The sequence below is a fragment of the Monodon monoceros genome, unplaced genomic scaffold (assembly GCF_005190385.1).
Source record: "Monodon monoceros isolate NGI ecotype Baffin Bay Population unplaced genomic scaffold, NGI_Narwhal_1 Super_Scaffold_21, whole genome shotgun sequence".
Lineage (NCBI taxonomy): Eukaryota > Metazoa > Chordata > Mammalia > Artiodactyla > Monodontidae > Monodon > Monodon monoceros.
The window spans coordinates 109,538,672-109,566,309 of NW_021703778.1; the positions used below are offsets into that span (position 1 = coordinate 109,538,672).

The window sequence follows — 27,638 nt, forward strand, 5'->3', positions numbered from 1 at the left end:
ACTCATTTTTGGTGAAATCGAATTTGTCCTTTTCTCTCTCAGATGGGAATAGGGGCTTACTGTGTTGACCTCCTGCTCAAAGCGAGTGGGGATGCTTGTGGCATAACTGGAGGGAATCACTTTATATCCTTTTATACAATCTCTGAGTAGAATTGTTGAAGGACGGAAGACTTTTCTCCAGCAGGAGAGAGACGTTTCTCCCTTGATACAGAAGTCTCACACTCCAGGTGCTTCGACACATCACTGACTGCTGGAGAGCATGGAGCCAGTGTTTACTGCTGGTTCTTGGGTGTTAAACAGCCCTCCACTGCTTTTATTGTACCATTAATTGCCCTTAATGCAGCTGCATTTCTAGTACGCTTGGCTAGGCTCTGAAAATTAAGTAGAGGGTACTTTGTTATAAAATTCACTGTAACGAGCTCTGGTGGGACAGGGTCTGTTAAGTTTGAAATTACCTCGGGCCATTTCTAAAGGACTTCTTAAAATATTTCACATCTATAAAAGTTTGTAACTAGATAAATAGCCGTGGAGGGTGTTATACTAGGCAGAGGGAAATCCACACTTCTCCTCAGTGCATCTTTCATAAAGTATGAATGTTTTGAATATTTGAAAGGGGTGTTTGTTTTCCTCATTTTCCTCTGCTTCCCATATTCACTAAATTCCAGCTTTCAGCCTGTCATGACGTCAGCACAGCGCTAGCTGTTTTGCACCGTGGTTTATATATACAGACCTTTTTCTTTTCTGTTTTTTTTATGTTGTTTTTGAATCCAAATCATACACTGAACTAGAATAAATATAGGGCCCCCCTCTGGGTGTACATAAATTGGTTCAAGAAGGGGTCACACCTCCGAGAACAAAAACACTGAAAGGACAGCTGTAACTATTAGCCAATTAGTTTAATGTTACAACTACCAGCCAGGGCCTGAAACGGATTCCTGGTACCTGGCTAATAGATGCTTAAAATGACTTTAATTCCCCCAGTATTCTTGGGCTGTGTGACTGACTGCTGTAATGCTTTGCGGCTAATAAAATTTCAGGCTGACTAATTTACCAGGCACCTTTACCAAAACATCCAAGTAATCCGTACATACTCGTTGGAGACAGATCCAGAACATATTCCCTTAGGACTGATTTGAAAAACCTCACTGAGCTCAGCGTCACTGAGCTTTAGATGCACTGGCACAAATCAGGTGGAGGATCTTCTATGGTTTTAGTGCAGCAATTTATCTGAGTTTTGTAGTTAAAGTTTGAGCATGAGGTAATTAGAGCCCTCCAAGCTTGAAATTCTCATGAACCTTATTCCGCCTTTAATAGACTCTATACAAGCTCGTCAAGTTCATGTTTGACGGATACATATGGAGGCGTCGTGAAAAGCCTCTGGTCAAAATGTAGTTTTAAAACATTCAGAATTGGTTTTCTTTTATTTTGAGCTCTTACGTATGTAAACAGGGAAGATTGCCACGTGTTATTACCAACGGTCAGCCGACAGTCTCTTGTGCCCTTTGGAAATATTCACTGGTCAGTAGTCAAATACACGCAGCCGTTCAGAACCACACCTGCTCTCCAGATGGGTCTGACAACAAACATGACGTGACCAATCAGGACTGAAGAATAGAGGGGGGCAGAATGCTGAGAGTCTTTTGGGTTTCTTCTACTGTTTATCCCTCCTGGCAAAAAAAATGGAAGACAACCTTTCTGCTGCTACCATTGTTGTAGTGGGCAGCGCTTGACTATATACACCTCTGCATCAGACAGTCATAATTTAATCAAGCTTCCCAATACGTATCATGCATATAGTTTTTAGCAGTTGAAAATGCAAGTGTAGATTTAAAAATATGAATATTGACACATACACACCTGCTTATACATGTGCGTGCACACGAGCATTCATATGTACACAACCCAGGGCAACCACACCATGGTGCCTTTCTCCCTTGATTCTCAGAATAGATTGTTATGCTAAAACCCACAATACAGAATCAAAGCTCAGATACAGCCCTAAGGATTTTTATATATGCCAAAATATTTTCTCTCCAATAACCATTTTTATTACTCCTATTTGTGAACAAGGCCATGATATCGATTGACTTTACAAAATCTGTGGGGGGGTTTGCTTTTGTTTGGTCTTCTTAATTTGCACATGAAACCTAAAATACACATCTTTGAAGAAGAAGGGAGCTAACATCTTTGAAGAAGGAGAAGGGTGTTCATTTAGTGGACACCTAGTATGTGTCAAATACCATGGTAGGCACTTTGCATACATTATCTCATTTAATCCGTAAACAACCTGCTGAAGTGGGTGGTGATATGTGTTCATATTTCTGGTAACCACATTTGTCTGAGATTTTTCTAACTGGCTCAAGGTCACACACCACCTAGGATATAACAGAAAAGTCCTATTTATAGAATGTTACCGTAGTGACTTTCTTTAATCCTCCTGATCAGAGGCATTTTGCCAGCACCCATTTATATTTTGCTGCAGAGAGATTCTTAAAAATCCAGATTGCATTCAAATTGATATATTCCTTACTGCTTGTTAGGTATGTGCTACAAAATTGTCACAAACATTTGTATTTAGCCCTCGCGTGACTCTTTGGGCAAGGGGTTATTAACTCACTCTATAGATGAGGAAACCAAGACTGGAATGTCAAGTGTCTTGTTCACCAGCTGGCAGAGCTGAGACTGGAAATCAAGGTTTCTGTCTCCAAGAATTACGCTCTTCATACTAAACTATAGCTGCCTCCCCACCTTTAAAAGCACTCCTAAACACTTAGATGGAAAAACGTTGAGTACTACAAAGGACAGAGCTAGACCTCGGTGGAGATACTAACGGAAAGAATTTCTCTGTAAACAAGTGAAGTCATCAACTTCTGAAGGCACCATGTAGAGTTCATTACTCTTACTCTCAACTATGGTTTAAATTATGAAGAAAAAGGAGGTGGCAGCAGTGCTGCAAATGAATAAAAGTGAAATCAACCCAAGAAAATAAAGGTGCCCACAAAGCCCTGATCAGATTCCAAAAGGCCCAGGGTGAACTGTCTTTGAAGGAAGCAAAAGAGAGAAAAGCTAAGTGGAGCAAGTTGAAGGAGCCAAAAAGAGCATTTAGTATTTTCTTCTGAGTACTGAGGATGTAGTTTGTTTAAATGATATTTTTGAAATTCTAGAAAAAATTGTCTTTCTCTCTTGCCACATAGAAAATTCAACCTTACTGAAGGTGAGGCAACTGCTTCTGTAAGACATGTTTCTTGGGAAACTGGGCTTTTTGTTCTGTCCTACACATAGCAGTTCTTGGCTTCTTTCTTCATTGGCTTAATCAAAATTCATTAAATAATGCAGGAGGAATATGAAGTTCTTCTTTCCTTTTTCAATTGCTTGTTCCAACAAATATAAGGCATTTTTGTTTTCTCCAACTACTTGATATTCCTTTAGTTCACATCTGAGTATATTAATGATCTGTTGTAATACTTGCCTATGGGTATTTGACAGATCTTGGCTGCAAGGAAGACGTACTTATTGCTTTTGTGATCCAAGAGTTGCAGGGACTCCAAAAGCAATTCCAGGTATCTCCTCTATTTGTGACATTTTCAAAGCTTTTGTTTTGGCAGAAAGGACAGAGAGATTGGGGGCCCACGGGACCAGGAGAGAGCATTACCACTGATGCATGAAGTGAGGGACAATATTGGAGCATGAGGTGAGGGGAAAGCCTTAAATAGCTTCATACAGAAAAGGGGTCTTGTACTTTTTATAGCCTGTTTGTAAACCCATCTATATGGAGTTTTCTTTTTCATGTAGTTGGCAGGAAAGTCACTCCAGCAGTAGAGACCTGGATCTTAGTCAAGAATGATTTCCCCATTTACACAGTGGAGAGAACTAAGGAGGAGTGAGACTGCTCTGAAATAACGAGCCTATAGGACCAGCAGAATGAAGACTCTTCACAGTAGAATATAAAGGATGGAGGTTTCAGGAGGACATGATGGCTTGATTTTAGATGTGTTTAGGCAGGTTTCCCTGTAGAAATACTTTTCTGAACTTGGATTGTAGATCATTATGTTGTTCGATCATCATCTAGGAGAACTGGTTCTAAAGTTGAAGTCTTCATTGGCTGGATGGGCCACCACACCACGGAGCATCATTTTTGTAGATTCAGATTATAATAAAATACTGAATTAAAATATATGTTACATATTGCTCAGCTTTACCTAAACTCTGGACAGTTGTGTACCTTCTTTTGAGGGTTTTCCACCTTTCTGTGTCTCATAGCTGTTGCTTGCTTCTTTCTCTCAGGGTATAAACATCCTTAAGTCACTTAAGAGAAAACATCTCTTCACCCTGGGCATTTCCAGCTTCTCTTCCTTGCCAAGCTTTCTTCCCTTATTCGCCTTCCTTTCACTTTCAAATTTCTAGAAAAGGAATTTATATAACTCGTGGTTTTCACCTCTCATTACTCCTCACTTGACAGCAGTGTCCCCACCCAAGGTCTTCAGTGCTCTCCCCTTGACATTTGACGTAGTTGATGAGTCTCTCCTTCCAGTGTTCTGCTCTTCCTCTTTGTGGAACACCACTGCTTCTTTATCTACCTGCTGCCCCTCTGGGTGTTCATTCTCAGGTTCTTTGCTGGCTCCCCTTCCTTTCTGTAAATGCAGATGTTCCCCAGGCCGAGCCCCGCCCTCCCCTGGCTTCTATGCCCATCTGTATGACTTGCAGCCAAGTCTTCATCTTTGCCCGAATCTCAACCCAAAGCCTCAAGTCTACTGGACATCTCATCTCAATGGGCCTGGCCTAAAGACACCTCCAGTTCAGGGTCGCATGTTCTAGTATTGTCCTAGTATAGGTAGTGATTGAAGCACCTATACTGTTTGCTAACCTAAACAACTTGAGTTCATGCTTGACTCTTCTTTTTCCCTTAATAGTCAGTCACAAAACTCTCTCAATCCTACCTCCGAAATACCTTTAGAACCAAACTCCTCTCTAGTCTTTCTAACTTATTTACTAGGATTAACTCATTATCATTTCTTGTCTAGACTATGCGATAGCCAGGTATTCATCTTTCCTCCAACACACACTTGTGCTCAAGTCCTTCCCCTACTCAGACTCTTCAAGTGGATCCCAATCTCTGTGTGTCAACTACAAACTCCTCTGCAGTGCTCGTGAGGCCAGTTGTGACTTTTTTTTGCCTATAGAGGTCTCCTGAAATTTCTTTCCCCACACGTGTAGGGAACTCACATGTCCTGCTGGCCTTGTGCCATTGTATGTGTTCTTCTCTCTACCTCAACCACTAATCCCTGGCTTGTTTGCCTGGAAAATTTCTACTCATTTCTAGCCCAAACATCCTCTTCTCTTTTACCTCTTTGAATTTCACTGGAGTTAGATGCTTCCTTTCCTGAGACCCTCCAAGTAAACCATTCTTTTGCTACACTTTATATTTTCCTCTCCCCAGCCTCTAGGTTCCTGAAGGATACTGGCTCCCTGCCCTTTCCTGAACATGGTAAGCTTCTCGCATCTCAGGGTCTTTATACTTTCTCTTTCCTTCACCTGGACAGCACATTACCCCTTCACCTTATTCGTATCTCTACTCAGATAGATTGTTGGAGAGGTCTTCCCTGATTTTCCTGTATTATACAGAAATACCTGTCACTTCTTGCCCCACCCCCCTTTATTTTTCTTCAGGCTGCTTACCGTGTTTAGCTGTATGTGCATTATTACTGCTGTTGTTGTTTTTGACTTCCCCACTGGAATGTCAGCTCTGTGCAGGCATGTGTTTCTGCTTTGTTCACTCTTCTATGACCTCGCACTAGAAGAGTGCCTGGCATTTAGTAGACCATCAGTGAATATTTAGAGGAACAATTGTATTCCATTCAACTAGCATATTACTAGGCACAGAGCAAACACTCAGTAAAGGTTTATTAAAAGAATAAGCGTGGAGTATGCATTTGATCATGATAAAATAAATCCCCATGCCTGAACCTGCTCAACTAAAGAGACCAGTGGCTTCCTGGAAAAGAGAAGGAAGACAGCTGGAAGGCAAATAAAAATGACTGGCGAGTGGCAAAGTCCATTCTCATCAGAATGCTGGTTCAGTTCTTCAGTTCAGATTTTTGGCAAGTGATGCAGATTCTTTTTCAGAAAATGTTGATTGATTGCACAGTTGTACCCACTTCATTTGCAAACCTTCATTATCTCTTTTTCCTCTCCTCCCTCTGTCTGCATTTAGAAGGGGAGGAGCAGTGTATAATTCCACAAAGCAATTTTTGTGAATAAACCAACTAACTGGCTGCTGCTTTCAGACTCAGAGTCCCACACAGAATACAAGCGTCTACTTTAGTTGTGTGTTCTCTGACTGAGTCTCCTTGCATTCATTCATTTGGGTATTCATTTGATTACTTACTCATTCATTCAAGGAATCATTTGTTCAGTCCCACTAAGTGCCAGGCTGGTCCAGGATGTATGTGGATGCCTGGCTCTTGTCTAAAGCAAGAATTCTTGACATGAGGTCTATGGATGAGTATCGGAGGCTCTCTGGAATTTTTGTAATTGTATGCGCAAAGTTTTGTGTTTGAATATTGCCTTAGGGAGACAGTTTGCTTAAACATGTCTGTTATTCAAAGAAAGAAACATGTTAAGAAGCTCTGACAAAGAGAGGCTTGAGCTAAGCTGTGAATCTCAATAATAGGTCTTCAAATTAGGGGTTTTTTTCTCCTTGATATGTTTCATGGTGGTGATGAGTGTGAAAGTATATGCTTGTGTGTGTTCTTAATTTTAGGTCTGACAATGTTGTCAGCTTGTTTACTAATCTCTAAACTCCAAATAGTGTTCATTTTTCTTATTTAGTTTCTAACTCTGTGTAAATCATAGCCTCTCTAGGTCCCCACGAGGCAGATGGCAATGGTGATGTAGACCTTGATCTGCTAACATAAGCAAGACCTAGTTCCCACTCAGTTAAAATTGATAATTGTGTGGGCTTTTGTTTATATGAAGTCTGAGAAGATGATGGGGTTGTAAGACGTGATTTTGGTTTCCAGTGGTGGTGGCTCTGTACATTTACCTAATCAAGTTATGTTGGAAGTGTTCAGCATCTTAAAACGAATGCCTATTACTGCTAGAGTAGGCCACGAGTGAATCTTCAAGAGAAAATTCAGTGGGCGGTTGCTGACACTCAGTGAATTGCTGGCTCTTTGCCCAAGTATGTGTGAAATGTTTGCACTGGTTTGAGGCCCTGATTGCAGTTGGCTCACAGGGTTTGTGGTGACACTGTAGATTTTATATCATGCCACAGGAAAGACAGAAACTAGGGACAACATACAGAGAAACAAAATATTCCTAATATTTTAGGAAGTAATTCCTAAATATTCCTAATATTTAGGACAAAATAGCTCTAGTATTTTCATAAAAATTGGGATAAAGATAGTGATTTAGAAAGTCATCTTTGTCTCAGGTTCCGCTTTTCATAACATGGAGGAAAGAGCTGACATGTGCTGAGTGACTCCCATGGGCTAGAACTCTAGAGTGTTCATTTATTCACAAATATTTACTGTGCACCTTCTGTGTTCTGGGCCCTATTCTAACTGGTAGGGTTTCAGCAGTGCACAAAACGATTCCTCCAGCTTAGGAAGGGAACAATGCTAGTGAAGAAGAGAGACAACACGCAAATAAGTTCTAGGAGGAAAATAAAAACAGGGCAGGGGGATGTCACGTGTCCTCACAGCAGCTCTTCTTGACAGAGTGAGACATTGAGGTCCACAGAGCCTAATTTGTCCATGACCACCTGGCTAATAGAGATAAATGGAGGATTTAAAACTCGGTCGGCCTGACTCCAGAACCCAAATCCTTTCCTCTGTGTGCAACCATTTCCCAATAATGTGATTCCTCCCATTGAACTCATGCAAGAAGAAGACAAGGAGTATCTTGGGAAGGAATCGGATGGCCTACAGTAAGGGATCTGAGTCAGGACAGTCCCTTTCAGAACACCAAGGTGAGGAGATTGAGATTGGTTCAAGATGGCAGAGTAGAAGGGCGTGCGCTCACTCCCTCTTGTGAGAGCACCAGAATCACAACTAACTGCTGAACAGTCATTGACAGGAAGATGCTGGAACTCACCAACAAGGATACCCCACATCCAAAGACAAAGGAGAAGCTGCAATGAGATGGTAGGAGGGGGGCAATCAGAATAAAATCAAATCCCATAACCACTGGATGGGTGACTCACAAACCGGAGAACAATTCTACCACAGAAGTCCATCCACTGGAGTGAAGGTTCTGAGCCCCACACTAGGCTTCCCAAGCTGGCGGTCCAACAGCAGAAGGAGGAATTCCCAGAGAATCAGACTTTGAAGGCTAGCGGGATTTGATTGCAGGACTTTGACAGGACTGGGGGAAACAGAGACTCCACTCTTGGAGGGCACACACAAAGTAGTGTGCACATCAGGACCTTGGGGGAAGGAGCAGTGACCCCATAGGAAACTACCGTTGGGGGGGGGTCTCCTGCAGAGGCAGGGTGTGGCTCTGGCTCACTGTGGGGACTGGGACACTGGCAGCGGAAGTTCTGAGAAGTGCTCCTTGGTGTGAGCCCTCCCGGAGCCTGCCATTAGCCCCACCAAAGAGCCTGTAGCCTCTAGTGCTTGGTCACCTCAGGCCAGACAACCAACAGGGAGGGAACTCAGCCCCACCCATCAGCAGACAAGTGGATTAAAGTTTTACTGAGCTCTGCCCACCAGAGCAACACCCAGCTCTACCCACCACCAGTCCCTCCCATCAGAAAGCTTGCACAAGCCTCTTAGATAGGCTCATCCACCAGAGGACAGACAGCAGAAGCAAGAAGAACTACAGTTCTACAGGCTGTGTAACGAAAACCACATTCACAGAAAGATAGACAAAATGAAAAGGCAGAGGACTATGTACCAGATGAAGGAACAAGATAAAACCCCAGAAAAACAACTAAGTGAAGTGGAGATAGGCAACCTTCCAGAAAAAGAATTCAGAATAATGATAGTGAAGATGATCCAAGACCTCAGAAAAAGAATGGAGGGCAAAGGTCGAGAAGATGCAAAAAATGTTTAACAAAAACCTAGAAGAAATAAGAACAAACACCTAGAAGAATTAAAGAACAAACAGAGATGAACAATACAATAACTGAAATGAAAACTACACTAGAAGGAATCAATAGCAGAATAACTGAGGCAGAAGAACGGATAAGTACCTGGAAGACAGAATGGTGGAATTCACGGCTGTGTAACAGGATAAAGAATAAAGAATGAAAATAAATGACGACAGCCTAAGAGACCTCTGGGACAACATGAAACGCACCAACATTCGCATTATAGGGGTCCCAGAAGGAGAAGAGAGAGAGAGAGGACCCGAGAAAATATTTGAAGAGATTATAGTCGAAAACCTCCCTAACACGGGAAAGGAAATAGCCACACAAGTCCAGGAGCACAGAGAGTCCCAGGCAAGAAAAACCCAAGGAGAAACATGCCAAGACACATAGTAATCAAACTGACAAAAATTAAAGACAAAGAAAAATTATTAAAAGCAACAAGGAAAAACTGACAAATAACATACAAAGGAACTCCCATAAGGTCAACAGCTGAATTCTCAGCATAAACTCTACAAGCCAGAAGAGAGTGGCACATTATATTTAAAGTGATGAAAGGAAAGAACCCACAACCAAGGTTACTGTACCCGGTCAGGATCTCATTTGGATTTGACGGAGGAATGAGAACCTTTACAGACAAGCAAAAGCTAAAAGAATTCAGCACCACCAAACCAGCTCTACAACAAATGCTGAAGGAACTTCTCTAGGCGGGAAACACAAGAGAAGAAAAGGACCTACAAAAACAAACCCAAAACAATTAAGAAAATGGTCATAGGAACATACGTATTGATAATTACCTTAAATGTGAATGGATTAAACACTCGCTTTAAAAGACACAGGCTCACTGAATGGATACAAAAGCAAGACCCATATGTATGCCATCTACAAGAGACCCACTTCAGACCTAGCGACACATACAGACTGGAAGTGAGGGGATAGAAAAAGATATTCCATGCAAATGGAAATGAAAAGAAAGCTGGAGTAGCAATACCCGTATCAGATAAAATAGACTTTAAAATAAAGAATGTTACAAGAGACAAGGAAGGACACTACATAATGATCAAGGGATCAATCCAAGAAGAAGATACAACAATTATATATGCACCCAACGTAGGAGCACCTCAATACATAAGGCAACTGCTAACACCTATAAAAGAGGAAATCGAGACTAACACAGTAATAGTGGGGGACTTTAACACCTCACTTACACCAATGGACAGATCATCCAGACAGAAAATTAATAAGGAAACACAAGCTGTAAATGACATAATAGACCAGATAGATTTAATTGATATTTATAGGACATTCCATCTGAAAACAATAGATTACACTTTCTTCTCAAGTGCACACAGAATATTCTCCATTATAGATCACACCTTGGGTCACAAATTAAGCCTCAGTAAATTTAAGAAAATTGAAATCGTATCAAGCATCTTTTCCAACCACAACACTATGAGATTAGAAATAAATTACAGGGGAAAAAACGTAAAAAGCACAAACACGTGGAGGCTTAACAATACGTTACTAAATAACCAAGAGATCACCGAAGAAATCAGAGAGGAAATCAAAAAATAACTAGAAACAAATGACAACAAAAACATGACAATCCAAAATCTATGGGATGCAACAAAAGCAATTCTAAGAGGGAAGTTTATAGCAATACAATCCTAACTCAAGAAACAAGAAAAATCTCAAGTAAACAATCTAACCTTACACCTAAAGGAGCTAGAGAAAGAAGAAGAAACAAAGCGCAGCGTTAGTAGAGGGAAAGAAATCATAAAGCTCAGAGCAGAAATAAATGAAATAGAAACAAAGAAAACAGTAGCAAAGATTAAGAAAACTAAAAGCTGGTTCTTTGAGAATATAAACAAAATTGATAAACCTTTAGCTAGACTCATCAAGAAAAAGAGAGAGAGGATTCAAATCAATAAAATTAGAAATGAAAATGGAGAAGTTACAACAGACACCACAGAAATACAAAGCATCATAAGAGACTGCTACAAGCAACTCTATGCCAATAAAATGGACAACCTGGAAGAAATGGACAAATTCTTAGAAATGTATAACCTTCCAAGACTGAACAAGGAAGAAATAGAAAATATGAACAGACCAATCATAAGTAATGAAATGGAAACTGTGGTTAAAAACCTTCCAACAAACAAAAGTCCAGGACCAGATGGCTTCACAGGTGAATTCTATCAAACATTTAGAGAAGAGCTAACACCCATCCTTCTCAAACTCTTCCAAAAAATTGCAGAGGAAGGGACACTCCCAAACTCATTCTACGAGGCTACCATCACCCTGATAACAAAACCAGACAAAGATACTACAAAAAAAGAAAATTACAGACCAATATCACTCATGAATATAAATGCAAAAATCCTCAACAAAATACTAGCAAACAGGATACAACAACACATTAAAAGGATCATACAGCATGATGAAGTAGGATTTATCCCAGGGGTGAATGGATTCTTCAATATACACAAATCAATCAATGTGATACACCATATTAACAAACAGAAGAAGAAAAACCATATGATCACTTCAATAGATACAGAAAACGCTTTTGACAAAATTCAACATCCATTTATGATAAAAACTCTCCAGAAAGTGGGCACAGAGGGAACCTACCTTGACATAATAAAGGCCATATACGACAAACCTACAGCAAACATCATTCTCAATGGTGAAAAACTGAAAGCATCTTCTCTAGGATCAGGAACAAGACAAGGATGTCCACTTTCGCCACTCTTATTCCACATAGTTTTGGAAGTCCTAGCCACTTCCTAGTCCTAGAGAAGAAAAAGAAATAAAAAGAATACAAATTGGAACAGAAGAAGTAAAACTGTCACTGTTTGCAGATGACATGATATTATACATAGATAATCCTAAAGATGCCACCAGAAAACTACTAGAGCTAATTGATAAAGTTGGTAAAGTTGCAGGATACAAAATTAATGCACAGAAAACTCTTGCATTCCTATACACTAACAATGAAAGATCAGAAAGATCTTTATTAAAAATTAAGGAAACAATCCCATTCACCATTGCAACAAAAAGAGTAAAATATCTATGTATAAACCTACCTAAGGAGGTAAAAGACCTGTAGTCAGAAAACTATAAGACACTGATGAAAGAAATCAAGATGACACAGACAGATGCAGAGTCATACGATGTTCTTGGATTGGAAGAATCAATATTGTGAAAATGACTATACTACCCAAAGCAATCTACAGATTCAATGCAATCCCTATCAAATAACCAATGGCATTTTTTACAGAACTAGAACAAAAGATCTTAAAATCTGTTTGGAGACAAAAAAGACCCCAAATAGCCAACGCAATCTTAAGGGAAGAAAACAGAGCTGGAGGAGTCAGACTCCCTGACTTCAGACGATACTACAAACTACAGTAATCAAGACAATGTGGTACTGACACAAAAACAGAAATATAGATCAATGGAACAGGATAGAAAGACCAGAGATAAACCCACGCACCGATGGTCAACTAATCTATGACAAAGGAGACAAGGATATACAATGGAGAAAAGACAATCTCTTCAATAAGTGATGCTGGGAAAACTGGACAACTACATGTAAAAGAATGAAATTAGAACACTTCCTAACACCATACACAAAAATAAACTCAAAATGGATTAAAGACCTCAGTGTAAGACCAGACACTATAAAACTCTTAGAGGAAAACATAGGAAGAACACTCTTTGACATAAATCACAGCAAGATCTTTTTTGACCCAACTCCTAGAGTAATGGAAATAAAAACAAAAATAAGCAAATGGGACCTAATGAAACTTGCTTTTTCACAGCAAAGGAAACTATAAACCATACGAAAAGACAACCGTCAGAAATGGGAGAAAATATTTCCAACAAATCAACAGACAAAGGATTAATCTCCAAAATATATAAATAGTTCATGCAGCTCAATATTAAAAAAACAAACAACCCAATCAAAAAATGGGCAGAAGATCTAAATAGACATTTCTCCAAAGAAGGCATACAGATGGCCAAGAGGCACATGAAAAGCTGCTCAACATCACTAATTATTAGAGAAATGCAAATGAAAACTACAACAAGGTGTTACCTCACACCAGTCAGAATGGGCATCATCAGAAAATCTGCAAACAACAAATGCTGGAGGGGTTGTGGGGTAAAGGGAACCCTCTTGCACTGTTGGTGGGAATGTAAATTGATACAGCCACTATGGAGAACAGTTTGGAGGTTCCTTAAAGAACTAAAAATAGAGCTACCATAGGACCCAGCAGTTCCACTACTGGGCATATACCCTGAGAAAAGCATAATTCAAAAAGACACATGCACCCCAATGTTCCTTGCACCACTATTTACAATAGCCAGGTCATGGAAACAGCCTAAATGCCCATTGACAGATGAATGGATAGAGAAGATGTGGTACATATTTACAATGGAATATTACTCAGCCATAAAAAGGAACGAAAGTGGGTCATTTGTAGAGACGTGGTTGGACCTAGAGACTGTCATACAGAGTGTAGTAAGTCAGAAAGAGAAAAACGAATATCATATGTTAGTGCATGTATGTGGAATGTAGAAAAATTGTAGAGATGAACCGATTTGCAGGGCAGAAATAGAGGCACAGATGTAGAGAACGAATGTATAGACACCAAGGAGGGAAAGCGGTGGAGGAGTGGTGGTGGTGTGATCAATTGGGAGACTGGGATTGACATGTATACACTAATATGTATGAAATGGATAACTAATAAGAACCTGTTGTATAAAAAAATAATAAAATAAAATTCAAAAATAAAAGATACATGCATCCCTATGTTCATAGCAGCACTATTCACAATAGCCAAAACATGGAAACAATCTAAATGTCCATCGACAGATGAATGGATATACAATATGTGGTACGTATATACAATGGAATAGTAGTCAACCATAAAAGAAGAAATGAAATAATGCCCTTTGCAGCAACATGGATGCAGCCAGAGGTTATCATAGTAAGTGAAGTAAGTCAGAAAGAGAAAGACAAATACCATATGATATCACTTATATGTGGAATCTAAAATATGCCACAAATGAACTGATCTATAAAACAGAAACAGACTCACAGACATAGAGAACACACTTGTGGTTGCCGTGGGAGAGTGGGGGAGGGAGAGGGATGGACAGGAGTTTGGGGTTGGTAGATGCAAACTCTCACATTTAGAAAGGGTAAAGAGCTGTATTTAGAAAGGGTCCTACTGTATGGCACAGGATATAATGTATATCAATATCCTGTGATAAACCATAATGGAAAATAATATTAAAAATGTCTGTATGTGTATAACTGAGTCACTTTGCTGTACAGCAGAGATTGACATAACATTGTAAATCAACTATACTTCAATTAAAAAAGTAAAGTTATTCTTAAAAACAACAAAAAACAAAAAAAAACCTCCAAGGTGTTAGGACAGTCCATCTGGCGATGGGGTTGCCTCACACAGTGCCAAGCTGTCTTCTGTGGTGTAGGTGTGCACTTCAGGAACTCTGACTCAGGCAGTGCAGGAGGTCGAACAGTAAAGTTAGGGTTTGCAGACAGAGCTGAGCGGAATTTGACTCTCCTGGGTGCAATCATGTGACTGCATGATTAAGCTGTAGTGTTGAGCCCCAAGAAGTTGATGTGGTAGTGGGGTACCCAGCCCTGCAAGTGTCTGTAGGAGTATGACAATCCATTGGGGTTGCAGCTTAAGGAAAAGCAAGCTGGAGGTGGCCAGATGGTGAGCCTGGAACCTTGCACACGCAGCTATGTTAACGTGAAATGGTTCTTACCTCTCTGTCCAACCAGTGGATCCCAGGGTCTTGGTTGTCATAGTTCACTGTCTGCGTAACCTCAGCCTTCACACCACAGTTCCAGCAGTACCCCTATCCTGAAGCCTTTCCTGCCTCCACTCTCCCTGCCCCCATCCTGAGTTGAGAGTTGAGAGTCCCACATTTATTATGTTTTATTCGTTTGCTTGTGTATCAGTCTTCCCACTAGATTCCAATCACCTGGAGAGTCAGGATGGTGCCTTTTCATTTTTATATTCACTGACATAGTGCCAAGCAAGAAGTAGAGGCTCAGCATATTTTGCGTGGATGCTTTTAGCTTTCTTCTGCTGACATATAAAGAAAGCATTCAGAAATGGAAATGGGAACCAGGCTTCCATCACTAGCTCCTAGGCCATTGAGGTTAATATCTTCGATATTATAAATGTTTACTAAATTTTGGATAAGTAAATATAATACCGTGGCCTGAGCTAGTTGAGCTCTGGAAGTGGATCAGTGTGACTTTTCAGTAGCAGGTGCGATTATCATCACAGCATCTCGTCCTTTGGGCCAACAGCCCACTACTTCATGGAAGTATTTATGTTGACTACTCTTTTGTCAGAAAGTCACTAAAGACACTGCCAAGCATTGATGTGGTCCAAGAGTGAGCTAGCAAGCGAGAGAATGTGAATATGGCTGAATATATGAATGGGTGAACAGGAGAAAGAGGAGGGGAAAGGGACAGAGACACTGCCTTCTTTCTACCTCGGAGACACAAGCTACTTCCTGCAGATCCAGTGTTTCTTAGCTCCCTGTCGTATCACTGGCCTGGGAAAGCCTAGAGGATGGATGGAGCATTAGACTGGAAGTAATAAAGTTGCGCCTGACTTACCTCACTATTTGTAGCAGATGTTACAAATGTCATAACATGAAGCTTTGGGATCAGACTTGGAAAAAAAAAAATCAAGATAACAGCTGTGGACTTTTTCCTTTTATCAGTGAGTGCTGACTGACACCATACAGATTCAGTGATAATCTCCACCCCCTTCCTACTGGGCAGAATCATGCCACTGACAGTCTGTGTGCCACTGAGGTCAGAAGGGGTGACAGTTGTACAACGGCACTCAACTGAAAGGCTTTTTTAAGACAGTTTGCAAAATGAAAGTATAATAATCCTTTTTTTCAGCCCCTGCTGAGGGGACCTACCAAATCTAAGCCCCATTAAAAATGTAAACTTCTCAAAAACATTTCTAGCATATTATTGGAGGAGGTCATTTCTACCAATTAAAGGACAGGTAGCCAACTTTGCCCGGTTAGTGCTGCATTCAAATCCCAAATTAGATGCGTCCTCTCTAGTTTTCCCTTTGATAGCTATGGTCAGAATGTGCTTGCTGTCTTTCTGTGAATCGTGCCCTTAATTCATGCGATCCCGTGGTATTCCTTCCTGACATACACAGAGTAGGTGATTTGTAGAAGGTTGTCATGGGAAGAAAAGGAACGAGAACAACAGCAACAACAAGAAAAGAAGCAGCTCAGAGCTAGAGCTTGCAGATGGTACTCAAGGGACAGAGCACCTTCCCACATCAGGCACGTGTTCAGGCTCTGAGCCCGGGCTGGTGTCTGCACTGCCCACTCCCTGTGGCCCACGGGACCCTTCTATCACACAGGACTCGCTCAGTAGACTCTGTATTGGTCATCTTTGTGCTCTCAGTGCCCAGCAAAGTGCCTGCCATGTAGTGAGGTTCAGTACGTGTTTGCTGCTGTAGCCCTGAAGCCAGAATAAATTCGTTGATATCTTCTTGCTGAGTTCACGTTAGATAAAAATCAAGACCCTCTGCCACTCAAAGTTTCTCCTAGTCTGCATTCTTCATTCTCAAGTCACTTTATAACTGCCTCACTCTTAAAACTTCCCCAGATTGAGAGGGAGTGCAATTCATGACATCCATATCTCTGCTGGAATCCAAAGACAGGAATTAGTCAGGGTCTATTTTTTTATCTTTTATTTATTTTGTAAATACAAAGAGGAAACTTTCATTTCCTTCACTATGTAAAGGGAATTAAATAGTTAACTTTAAACTTTGCGTCCAAAGCAACCCCTGTAGCATCAATTTGTTGAAGCCAAGAAATATATTCAGAAAAGGCTTGGAGTTGTGTTTGGACTTCAAGTCCTTTAAAAGTGACTGTTTTTTTATATCCATTGTTATGGAAATGTTGAAGAAAGTTAAATTGGAATGATTACTACCTACCATTTTCAGAAAGTCCTGTTTGGATTTGCAACAGTTACTTTGAAGTAGCAAGAAATAAAGCATGCCTTCATCTATTAGTCCAATCCTGCCCTTACACCTCCATGCATCTCTTGAGGATTCCCCTCATGTGCCCCACTCCCCAACCTTCAGCCTAGCCTGTGGATCATGCCTGTATGTTCCCGAGGTTTCTGTTCTCAGAGATGTTGACTGTCAGGGCTTCATCATTCCCTCAGGTGCTGTCACTCCAAACAGCAGCTTAACCCATTGCCTTAAGAATTTCATTGTCAAGGGGAGGTTTGGGTTCCCTCAAGAAGAATGTTAACTTCTCTGTAGCCCGTGTAAGGTAAATATAATAGCTCCTATAGTAACTTCCAGATTGTCAGAGAATGGCTATTCCTCTTTCCCCAGCTACAGATGAAGAAATAACTGCTTTGGTAAGTCTTATTTCCTTCAGTGGAAAAGCAAGGCAGGTGGGCACAATGACTTTTTTTTTATTAATAAGTTTATTTATTTATTTTTGGCTGCATTGGGTCTTCGTTGCTGTGCGTGGGCTTTTCTCTAGTTGCGGCGAGTGCAGGCTACTCTTGTTGTGGTGCATGGGCTTCTCATTGCAGTGGCTTCTCTTGTTGTGGAGCACGGGCTCTAGGCTTGTGGGCTTCAGTAACTGTGGCTTGCGGGCTCAGTAGCTATGGCTCGCGGGCTCTAGAGCGCAGGCTCAGTAGTTGTGGCGCGCGGGCTTAGTTGCTCCATGGCATGTGGGGTATTCCCGGACCAGGACTCGAACCCGTGTCCCCTGCATTGGCAAGCGGATTCTTAACCACTGCACCACCAGGCAAGTCCCAAAATGACTCTAAAATGGAAACTCAGTACTAAAAAGAAGTCCCTGTAATTTGTACAAAAACCTTTTCAAGACTTATTAAAGTAATACTTGAGTGCTATTTCACTTTTAGACAATTTTGCCATTTTGATGGAGAAAAGTTTTGTAAAGAAAAGTTTTCAAAAATATGTGAATACTACTTAGTTCTTCAGAAGATAAGAAGCGCACGATAAACACATCCTTGTTTAAACAGATCTGTTTGAATGTTGTGTTTGCCCTTAGTTTGTACTAGTTGAAGCCATACAGATAGGCTTTTTGGGGAAAAGCAGACATGGTTCCTTCTTCTTAAGTTCAGCAATTCATTTGTAAATATTAATACTCTCACAGTCATATCACCCTTAATGCTTTTCCCTAATATATTCAATCCATACTTAAAATGTGGGAGAAATTTAAATGTGTTGCATCAAAGAATTTTTTGAATCCGCGTAAGACTTCTTAGAGTTTCAATTATTTTAATAGATTAAATACCTCTTTTGTCTCAATGGCTAATAGAATGTGTTAATGGGTTTGGGATATGAATTATTAAGATGTATTTTTTGATTTTTAAAAATATTCTAGATATGAATTTAAAAATAAACCCAAACTGTACTATTTTTGAATATGGGAGGTTTTCCTTCTTACATTTAATGTTAATCTAACATTCAAATGACGGGTTAATAATACTTGTCCCTATTTCTCTTCTCTGGTCTTCAGTTATCCTGTATTTTAAGTGGCAAAAAACTAATCTTGGTTGAAAGTACACTGTAAAAGCATTGTTAGTCTTTGTTTTCAGATATTTGTGTTATGCATTGTGTGGAAACTCCACATATCCTGCTTTTGACAATAGAGTTTCTGTTTTAGTGCCGCTGTATGGGTTAAGCTGGTACCTAACACTGGTTATTTGAGTGTATCATCTCCATCCCAACCTGAAATTCCCCCAATGTTTAGGGCATGCACAAACAATGAGGAATTCAGTGTTGAAAGGGTACAAATTGTGAATCTGGGCAGTAGGCAGAGCTGTGAGAATGAGTGTCAGAATGAAGAATTGGTCCCATAGTCAATGAAGGCATATAAATGTTTATTTTAGATAAAGGGAAACACACACGCACACACAACTGCGTACCTCATAAACTTCTAAGGCTCCTGGGAAAACCCTCCCTGGCTTCATTTGCCCTACAGTGAGGGAGGCTAATTGACATTCTTCAAAGGAAATCCCTTTTCTTCTCTTTGGTAGCCATGGAAAGACTCATTAAGCATTCTGTACTCCTTTCTTTCCCAGACCCTGACTTTGCTTAGCCCAAGTGCTAAAGCCCAGGGAGTGATGTCGGGATTTCATTAAGCATGCCCTTCAGTCCTCTCTTCCCCCAAGCTCAGTGTGGGAACAGAGCCTTGCCCCTTAGATGACAGATTCAGAGGGTACCCATAAAGCTTGCCTTTTTACTCGGTGGACGATTTTACTCTTGAAATAGCACCTGCAGAATGTTAAGGCTACATTCACCCATCCTGCCATTCCGCTCCCCATGGAGGGAGAGCTGGATGAGAAAGTAGCTCTAAAATGGTCTTCCCTATCTGTTAATGACAACTTTTTCCAAATAAAACAATCTCTTGGAAATCCTGCCTCACGATGTCATACTCTACCTTTGAATATCTTTTTCAAGTGATCCCTGAAATAATGAGCCCCTTTCTCTCTCCCTGCCTGTGGTTTACCTTCCCACTGTGAGCTGTGCTCGTGAGGAGCTGGGGCAGTGCCAACTTTTCTGGAAATGGGGGTGGGGAGGGCTAGGAGGAAAAGGGCAATGCAGGACACAAGGCAAGAAGGGCTCGTGACTTTTCCCTCTTTCATTATGTGTGTCCACTGAGCTGTCCTGTTTCTGTTTTGTAATGGGTTCTTATGTGGCAAGCTGACCTTTTGGCTGAATAGGTCAAACTCCCACTGAGCGATAATCCTCAGCCTTCCTGGTGTTTGTGCATCCCCGAAGGTGACAGGCACTGGTTAGGAATATGACTGGGAGTGTGTGGTACATTTCCCCAAAGAGGAATTGTCTTTTACTGCACTTAATTAATTCTCAAAGACTACCTCACAAGGTTATGTGGAAGAGTCTAGATTAGAGTATTTTTGCTGACGTTGTTGAGGGACAAAACTAATTTTTCAGATACATATTTCAGATTGGGGCTTCCTTCTGTCTTCCATTTTTTAATGAGAGAAAGGCCAAAGGCACCATCCTAATGATTCATCATATCATTTTAGAATTCTGAGACAAACAGAATTTCTTTAGTTGATTTTTAAAAATCTTTCTCCCTATATATCTCTTCCATTTAAAGTCTCTTAAAACTCTAGGTGTTTTATTTCTAACCCTTGAAAAACATGAGATGATCATATTGTGGTCTTGATAATTATATGCTGGGCCTAGGTTTGTTTTGAATTGCTTAAAATTTTCTTGTGGAACGTTTATTAAGTCTTATAACACTAGTTACTCTACAGTAGCTAGCAGTTTTCAGTGTCAAATAGTTACTCAGTAAATGCTGAATCGAATTTGAATTACTATATTACTATAGCTTGATTTTTTTTTTCTTTTAACAGTTTATATAGCCTGTTCAGTTTATACAACTCTCACATCTCACTGTCAGTGACTTAAGAGATATAATCCTCACAGATAATGGGATTATGTGTTCCATTTATTTAGCAATGTGCTGTGCATTTTTTAGTTAATTTAGTGTTCTTTAAATTTCAAACGCAGTGTCTTTTAATTGAACAGACAAATGGATGAAGTGTCTGTAGATCAGATAAAGCATTGACCTATTCAGCAATAAGAAGTATGCAGTGTGTGTGGGCTACCAACTGGTTTTAGAAACGGTCAACTTCCAAAATAAAACAATCTGAGAGAGCTTCATAAGCAATGTATTACTTTTCTGAGAATGATGAGCCTCACTGAGGAAATGCCTCTTTAGTTTTTCTTTAAGCATGAATGATAATCCGTAAACACAGTGACATTAACATAGAGGAACAAAGTAACTGTTTGCATCATTCCTGAGTTATCAGATTATTGTCTAAATACTCAAAATACCAAATGTGGTAGGATGAAAAGTACAAGATAAAAAGTACATTATTTAACATCTATTCAGTTACCAATAATGCTACAGGCAGAGCTGGGCTTCTACTGGGGGCATAATGGACTCCTGTTTAACATATTTATGTTGGTTGTAAAATTAGGAACTGTCATTACAGCCCCATATCACCTGCATAAGTGCAAAACATATAAATCAAGAGAAGTTCCAGTGCCATAAAAATGCCATTGAAGAGAAAAGCATGAAACCACTTACAAGATGCTTGTATGCTATGCTAGCATGTACTAGGATGCACACTTAGATTTCTAGAGGGTCTGAAGAACAAAGAAAAATAACTGTGCAGGAAGGACTCATGGATAGAAGAGCTGATGAAGGCATGTGGGATCCCCAGGCTGACCTAAGGAGCTTTTAAAATAAAATTCCTAATTATTTATGCATTTGCAACATTTACTTAGAGAACAGCTGAGCCCTAAGTTGAGGAAAGGCAGGAAAAGAAAGGCCATCAATGGACAGGCTTAAATAACCCCTGCAGGACCCCACTGTAGTCACCTGTTTCCATGCTTCTAGAGGGCAGTTGTTACTGGAGCATGCTTCTTGGGCCTTCTAGTAAATAAACATGCTCCTTTCCTTTCCTGTGATGTTTTAGGGTCCTCTGTAGGTTGGTGGCTGTTGCTCTCTTGCCCCACTCTTAATCCAGTTCTTTGGAGAATAGCCTGTGTTCTCTAAGATCAACCCATTTCTTCTGTGAGGTACAATGGTTTATTTTGAACTTCATAATTGGAAGTCCTGAAATGCCCCCAAATTATGAACTATTAATAAGGAGCTTTCTGGATCCTAATTACTGCCTCAAAAACAGAGTGGACACTTTTGAAGTTTTTCAACACCCCCCTTCTGCCTCCCCAAAGCTCCCCTCCCCACAACAATCTTAACAAAAAAAAAAAAAAAAAAAAAAAAAGAACTGCAGATTTTATTCATGTGGGATCATTCACACCAAGCTACCATAATGTGCAATTAACACTCTAGAAACTGAAAACGGTATTCAGCAAGACAGCTGCATTATCAAAAATGCCAAAGGAGTTTTGAAGGGAGTAATGTGCATGTTAGAATAGGAAATTAATCAGAAATGCCACACACCCCGTAGTACTGTCTTGAGTACATCTTAGATTAAAAATTTAAAACTCATATGTCTATGCTTACAGTAATGATTAGTCTTAGGATAGAAAGCTGATTTTTCTATTTTAAGAATATTAGTTGTGTGTTTTGCTTCTGAAGCAAATGAAGAATTTGGAATTGAGATCTTTAAGACCCCTTCCAACTGGAATATTCTTTGACAATAATCACTCTTCAATTATATTTTATAAAGTTTCTCATTGAAAATAATGCCCCTTTTATTTCTTCTTGCTAGTGATAATGATACTTACCACTCATGCTATTTCCAAAGTGCCTTTCAGACCTGGCAGACATCAGCTTGCAATTGCAGGGGTAAACTGCCTATTTTGCACAGCACGATAATCATAAGTACATTTATACTATAATCCCTACTAAGCTATGGATCCAACTGACTGACTTAGTAACTGAAACGAAGCAGAATTATCCCAGCAGCATTTTGCTGGAATTTTCTTGTCAACTATCTGAAAGTGTTTTGAGAAGTAAGAAAGTAGGGGATTTGATTTTATTTTCAATTTATAGTGTCTAGGTTTGAGAGAATAGAGGTTTGTCATACAATTTTTAAGAAAAGCAGGAAGACATAAGGAATGTACTTGTTGGAAATATGGAAAGGTTCTGAATATTTTTGTTCATAAATTACTGGAAAGCAAATTGATTTTTAGGTTTGAGAACTTTTTGAAACAGGGAAAAGAGCCAGAACAGATTCAAAAGCAAATTGTGATCCCATTCCAAAAAAAAAAATTGTAAGGAGAAGGCCCTCAATTTTGGATCCCCAAATATCATGCATTAAGCTCTTTTGTTAGGGGTTGGGAGGCCCTTCGGGTGTATGTGCCTGCAGACAGCTCATGTAGGGTATGCCAGGAAGAGAAAGACAAACTATAAGTTAGTAGGAGAACAGAAGTATACAGATAATAAAACAGTCACTGACCTGCAAGACACATGCTGGGCAAGCATCCACCTGGGCTCCCTGTAGGTCCTGTAGGAATAGTTACATGTGAATATTCCGTAAATATGAAACCCAGCCATCCTGAGACACTTAACACTAGTGCAAACAGTCATTAATGAGAATCTCTTAGCCGACATGTTGTGCTTATTAAATTATGATAAAGTTATTGCATTAGAACATTTAAAAAGTCCTGTTTGCTTTTTTCTAGCCTAGAGGATATTAAACATTCAGGTTTCTCTGGGAGGAAAAGGCAATATGTATATGCTTTAAAAATAACAATAGCTAAATTTTAAGAAAAACAGTTTACCAGTTTATTTTAAAAGAGCGTGAACATTCATATTTGTTTTGTTTTTTTGCTCCAGTGTAGGAAAAATAGTTCAAAAAGGAAAAGAAAATTGTTTTAAGTCTGGATATGATTTTTAATGTTTGTAGAAGTTGATATTCTGAGATGGAAATTCACCCTAGGCTCTGATTTTGCTCAAGCAACTCAGAACCAAAGTTAACACTGGGTTGTGTTTCTCTCAGATCTCTTTGATATAGTAGCTGTCTAGTGATACAGTTACAGAGAAATGAAGCTGAAGATGTAAATCAGAGCCCCAACTTAATTTTTTTTTCTTTCTTTCTTTTCTTTTCTTTTTCTTTTAAGTTATAGGTGCACAGCGAAGGAGAAGCCCCAGTGCACTGGCCATTGAAGTATTTGAAGCACATTTGGGAAGTCACATTTTGCAGGTACCTTTAAATGAAAAAGAAGCTTGCTTATATTTTACTAAGAAAAATCCATATGTTTAGTCTTTTTATAAAAATGTCTTATTGCAGCTATGTATATGACTGTTGCTATTTTATCTCGGAATTCTGAAATTCTTATGAATTTATATTTTTCTTTTTAGAAAGCCATCCCTTGAGAGCATATTAATGAGAAAGGGAGGGCAAGTATTATTTGTGCTATAATAATTGAGATGAATTGCACTACTCAGTTGATGCACAGTGTATAGTAGCTGGCTGTTCCCAGAATGATTGTGTGTGCTGCATTTGTAAGTGGACATATGCGTGTGTCTTTGGAGCTATATATTGTTTTTGGAAGAGCAAAGAAGTTTTGTTGTGAAAGTAGTGTGACATTTTTATGTGTTGTCAAATTTCAGTTGTTCTTTGCTTGAGTTTGTATTCATAAGTGCTTCCAGTCCTAATGTTTGTTTCCCCAAATAACAGTCTCTGTCAGGGTGAGATGTTAGAGTACATTTTTAAGTAAAAGGAGACGAATAGTAATAATTTGATTTTTTTTCCAGTGACTTTCATGACAAATAAATGTGAGGGGGACTAGGGTGGACCTGTAGTTATTTACTCTTGGAGAAAATTGATCACAAACTTAGCACCTCACTTACTCAAAACTTGTTCTCTTAAAACTTTGCCATCAATCTGACCCATCTTCCTTTATCCACGGGGTAATTGTTCTACGAAAATACATTTTTAACGGGGAATTAGAGAAACAGACACATGTGGGATGTTTAGGCATCTTATTTGAAAAAGATGGTTATGTTTTTCTTAGATGAGATTTGGGGTAAAAATAAAGCTAAACTCCAGATTCCTGTCCATTCAGAGTAATTTTTTGTTAAAAAAAAAAGGCCTCTGTGGTGCTTTCATTTTCTAGATAGCCAAAAGTAGTACTGAATCTACCATATTATTTCTGACAATATGTACCTTAGAAAACTGCTATCATCACATGTCCATGGTCAAATTAGAGTGGTTCTCCTAAATGGTTCCTTGGCTGGCAGCTTCAGTACCACCTGAGACACTTGTTCAAAGGACAAATTCCTGAACCTCTCCTGGACCTAGTAAATCAGGATCTTCAGGGTGAAATCCAGGAATTTGTTATTTTTAGTAGCCCTTTGAGATAATTTTGATGTTTTAATAGGTCTGAGATGTCACAATTCACATTTGCAAATTTAAGGCCCTGAAAAGTCTTACTTTATTTATTTTTTTTTATTTCGATATTTCTCATTTCTCCCCTAATATCTGTTAACATCCCATAGAACTGATGTTTCTTGAACTACACCTTGGGAGATGCTATTCTATTGTGCACATAAAGTTTTGAATTACCTTTGCAGTAGATTAGGTTCGGGGATACAGAGAGGACATTTCTTTCTAAAACTTTGAATTTTTATTTCCCTCTTTTCTGTGCATTTTTGTGCATAGTCTCCTTTATAAGTTTTGTATGAGTGATACCATATATACCACTGTCCCTCTGTATTTGTGGGGGATTGGTTTCAGGACCCCTGTGGATACCAAAATCTGTGGCTGCTCGAGTCCCTTATATAAAATGGCATAGAATTTGTGTATAACCTACGCATGTCCTCTTATATACTTTAAATCATCTCTAGATTACTTGTAATACCTAATAACATGGGAATGCTATATAGATTGTTGGTAGCATGTGGCAAGTTTAGATTTTTCTTTGTGGAGCTTTCTGGATTTTTTTCAAATATCTTTGATCCGTGTTGGTTGAATCTGTGGATATGTATGGCCAACTGTACATTGTTAGATTCTGATGTGATCCAGGATGACTCCTATTTCTATTCTGACGCAGTCAGTGCATAAGACTTTGTCAGTGAGAGAAGTGGTTCAAACAGTATTCTATCATCCTGTAAATGCTCTCTGGAAATCTTGAGTTCAGTGTTCTGTAGGGACTTAGGAGCTGCAAGAATTTGAAACTAATTTAAAACACAAAACTTAGGAATTTGAATGGAACATAAGCTCAGTGAGAGCAATGTAGAGTTATAATATAGGATGGCTGTCCCCAGTGCCAGTTCAACATTGGACTCCATTGAGAGAGCAGAGGATCCAGATGAGGCTGCTGAGCTCTCTGCTCTTTGGTTTGGTCACACCCGCCTTAGACAACACTCTTCAAGAGAAACATAGACAACTGGATGTCATTTGGAGTGGAATAACTAGATGGGTTTGTGAACTAGAAATCGTGTCACGTGAGGTGTGGCAAAGGGCTTGGTGAAGCTACGTGTGGAAAACACGTGGCATAAAAAGGACATTAATATCCTCTCTATCTATCTGAAGGCCTCATGCCAAAAGAAAAAAAACAAAAAAAAAGGATTAGATCCATTCTGTGTAGCTTCAGAGTGTAGAAAGAAGAGAAAGGGGTGAAAATTGAATAGAAAAAAAAATCACCTTCATATAACAAAACTTGCAAATAGGGCTGTCTATATCTCCAACATGCTCAAAGCCTTTAGCCTTAGGAGAAGTATAGGTGGCTTGGTAAGGATGCTTTCAAGAAAGTCAGACATTCAAGTGTGGTTGCCCTAGATAGTCTTGAAATTGTCATAGAAACTAGAAATTTCTATCATTAGATTCTAAAACCAAAGGTTATGGAGGGGAAGAACTGTATATGCTCTTCAAAATGATATGCTAGAATTGTAGGCAGGAAGGGGTTGGGAAGTAGTAGTAACAAGAAGGGCTTCCTTTAAGCTATGTGGTTAGATATCTTTCCTCCTAGCAGGATAACTCTTGAACCCGTAGATCTGTGTCTGTACCACATTCAAAGTATCTCAGTAGTCTGCTAGGGTAAGATGATTTCCTTATTTTCCTTCAGGAGGTTCCATAGTTGAATCTGGTTGATTCATGGGCACTGGGATGAATTCTTTCTTCCTTCCTTCTCTCCTACCATTCTTTCATTTGCAAATATCTGAAAAAAACCCTGTGTGGTCAACAAGGTGGGCGTGGTCTATAATATCACAGTTTTTCATCATTACAAAAAAATTAAATACTTAGTAACAACAGAATTTGCTGTAGTAGGCACATGGCTGCTCTCCTTAACAAGCTTGCAATCATTTGGTTAAAGAACCAGGAGGCTTCATAAAGTGAGAAGCATCACAGTGGTCAAGTACTATGGGGCTGTGAAAGAGCGAGGCTCTGACTTTGCCACAAGGCATCAGAGAGGACGTCTCAAGTTGATGGATGAATAGGAGTTTATTAGGCAAATACAATGGAAGAATATTGCAATCAAAGAAATGTCAAACACAAAGGCATGGGGGCAAGTCATAATAGATCTTGTTTGGGGACTGTTAAGCTGTTCAATTTGATGGCTGTTTTGCATGCACAGGGGAGCATGTAAGAGATAAAGATGGAGAACTTATGATCCATATTGCACAGGCTCAGTGAGCCAAGCCAGGATTCTATAACCAGCAATGAGCCTATGGAGAAGGTTTTCAAACAAGATTGACAAGGTAAATATTTGGTTTGTTTCTGGAGTTATTATTAAAATACAGTCTAGGAAGCCTTTGGGTTGTGAGAGGCTATTATAAAGAGACAATTTAGGAAATTATTACAACAGTCCAAATGATCTTATCCAAGATAGAAGCTCAATTAATGGAGACATGGTATGGAATTGGGATAGAATTATTGGCACATGGTATGAATTAGATATGAAAGGCTAGGGAATGATAGGAGTTAACAATGACCACAGGTTTTCTAGACTGGTAA

At 39.6% G+C, this 27,638-nt stretch overlaps 1 protein-coding gene across 8 annotated transcripts in view; it reads left to right on the plus strand.

The window, feature by feature from the left end:
• Nucleotides 1-27,638, plus strand: part of NPAS3 (neuronal PAS domain protein 3) — an 862,041-nt gene that overhangs the window by 397,147 nt on the left and 437,256 nt on the right. For 5 of the 8 annotated variants that reach the window (XM_029239282.1, XM_029239285.1, XM_029239287.1 and 2 more), the window contains one exon: nucleotides 23,800-23,882. In XM_029239282.1, the coding sequence (XP_029095115.1) occupies nucleotides 23,800-23,882 (83 nt within the window). The remainder of the gene's footprint in view (nucleotides 1-23,799; nucleotides 23,883-27,638) is intronic. The other 3 variants (XM_029239281.1, XM_029239284.1, XM_029239286.1) reach the window with 1 other exon arrangement.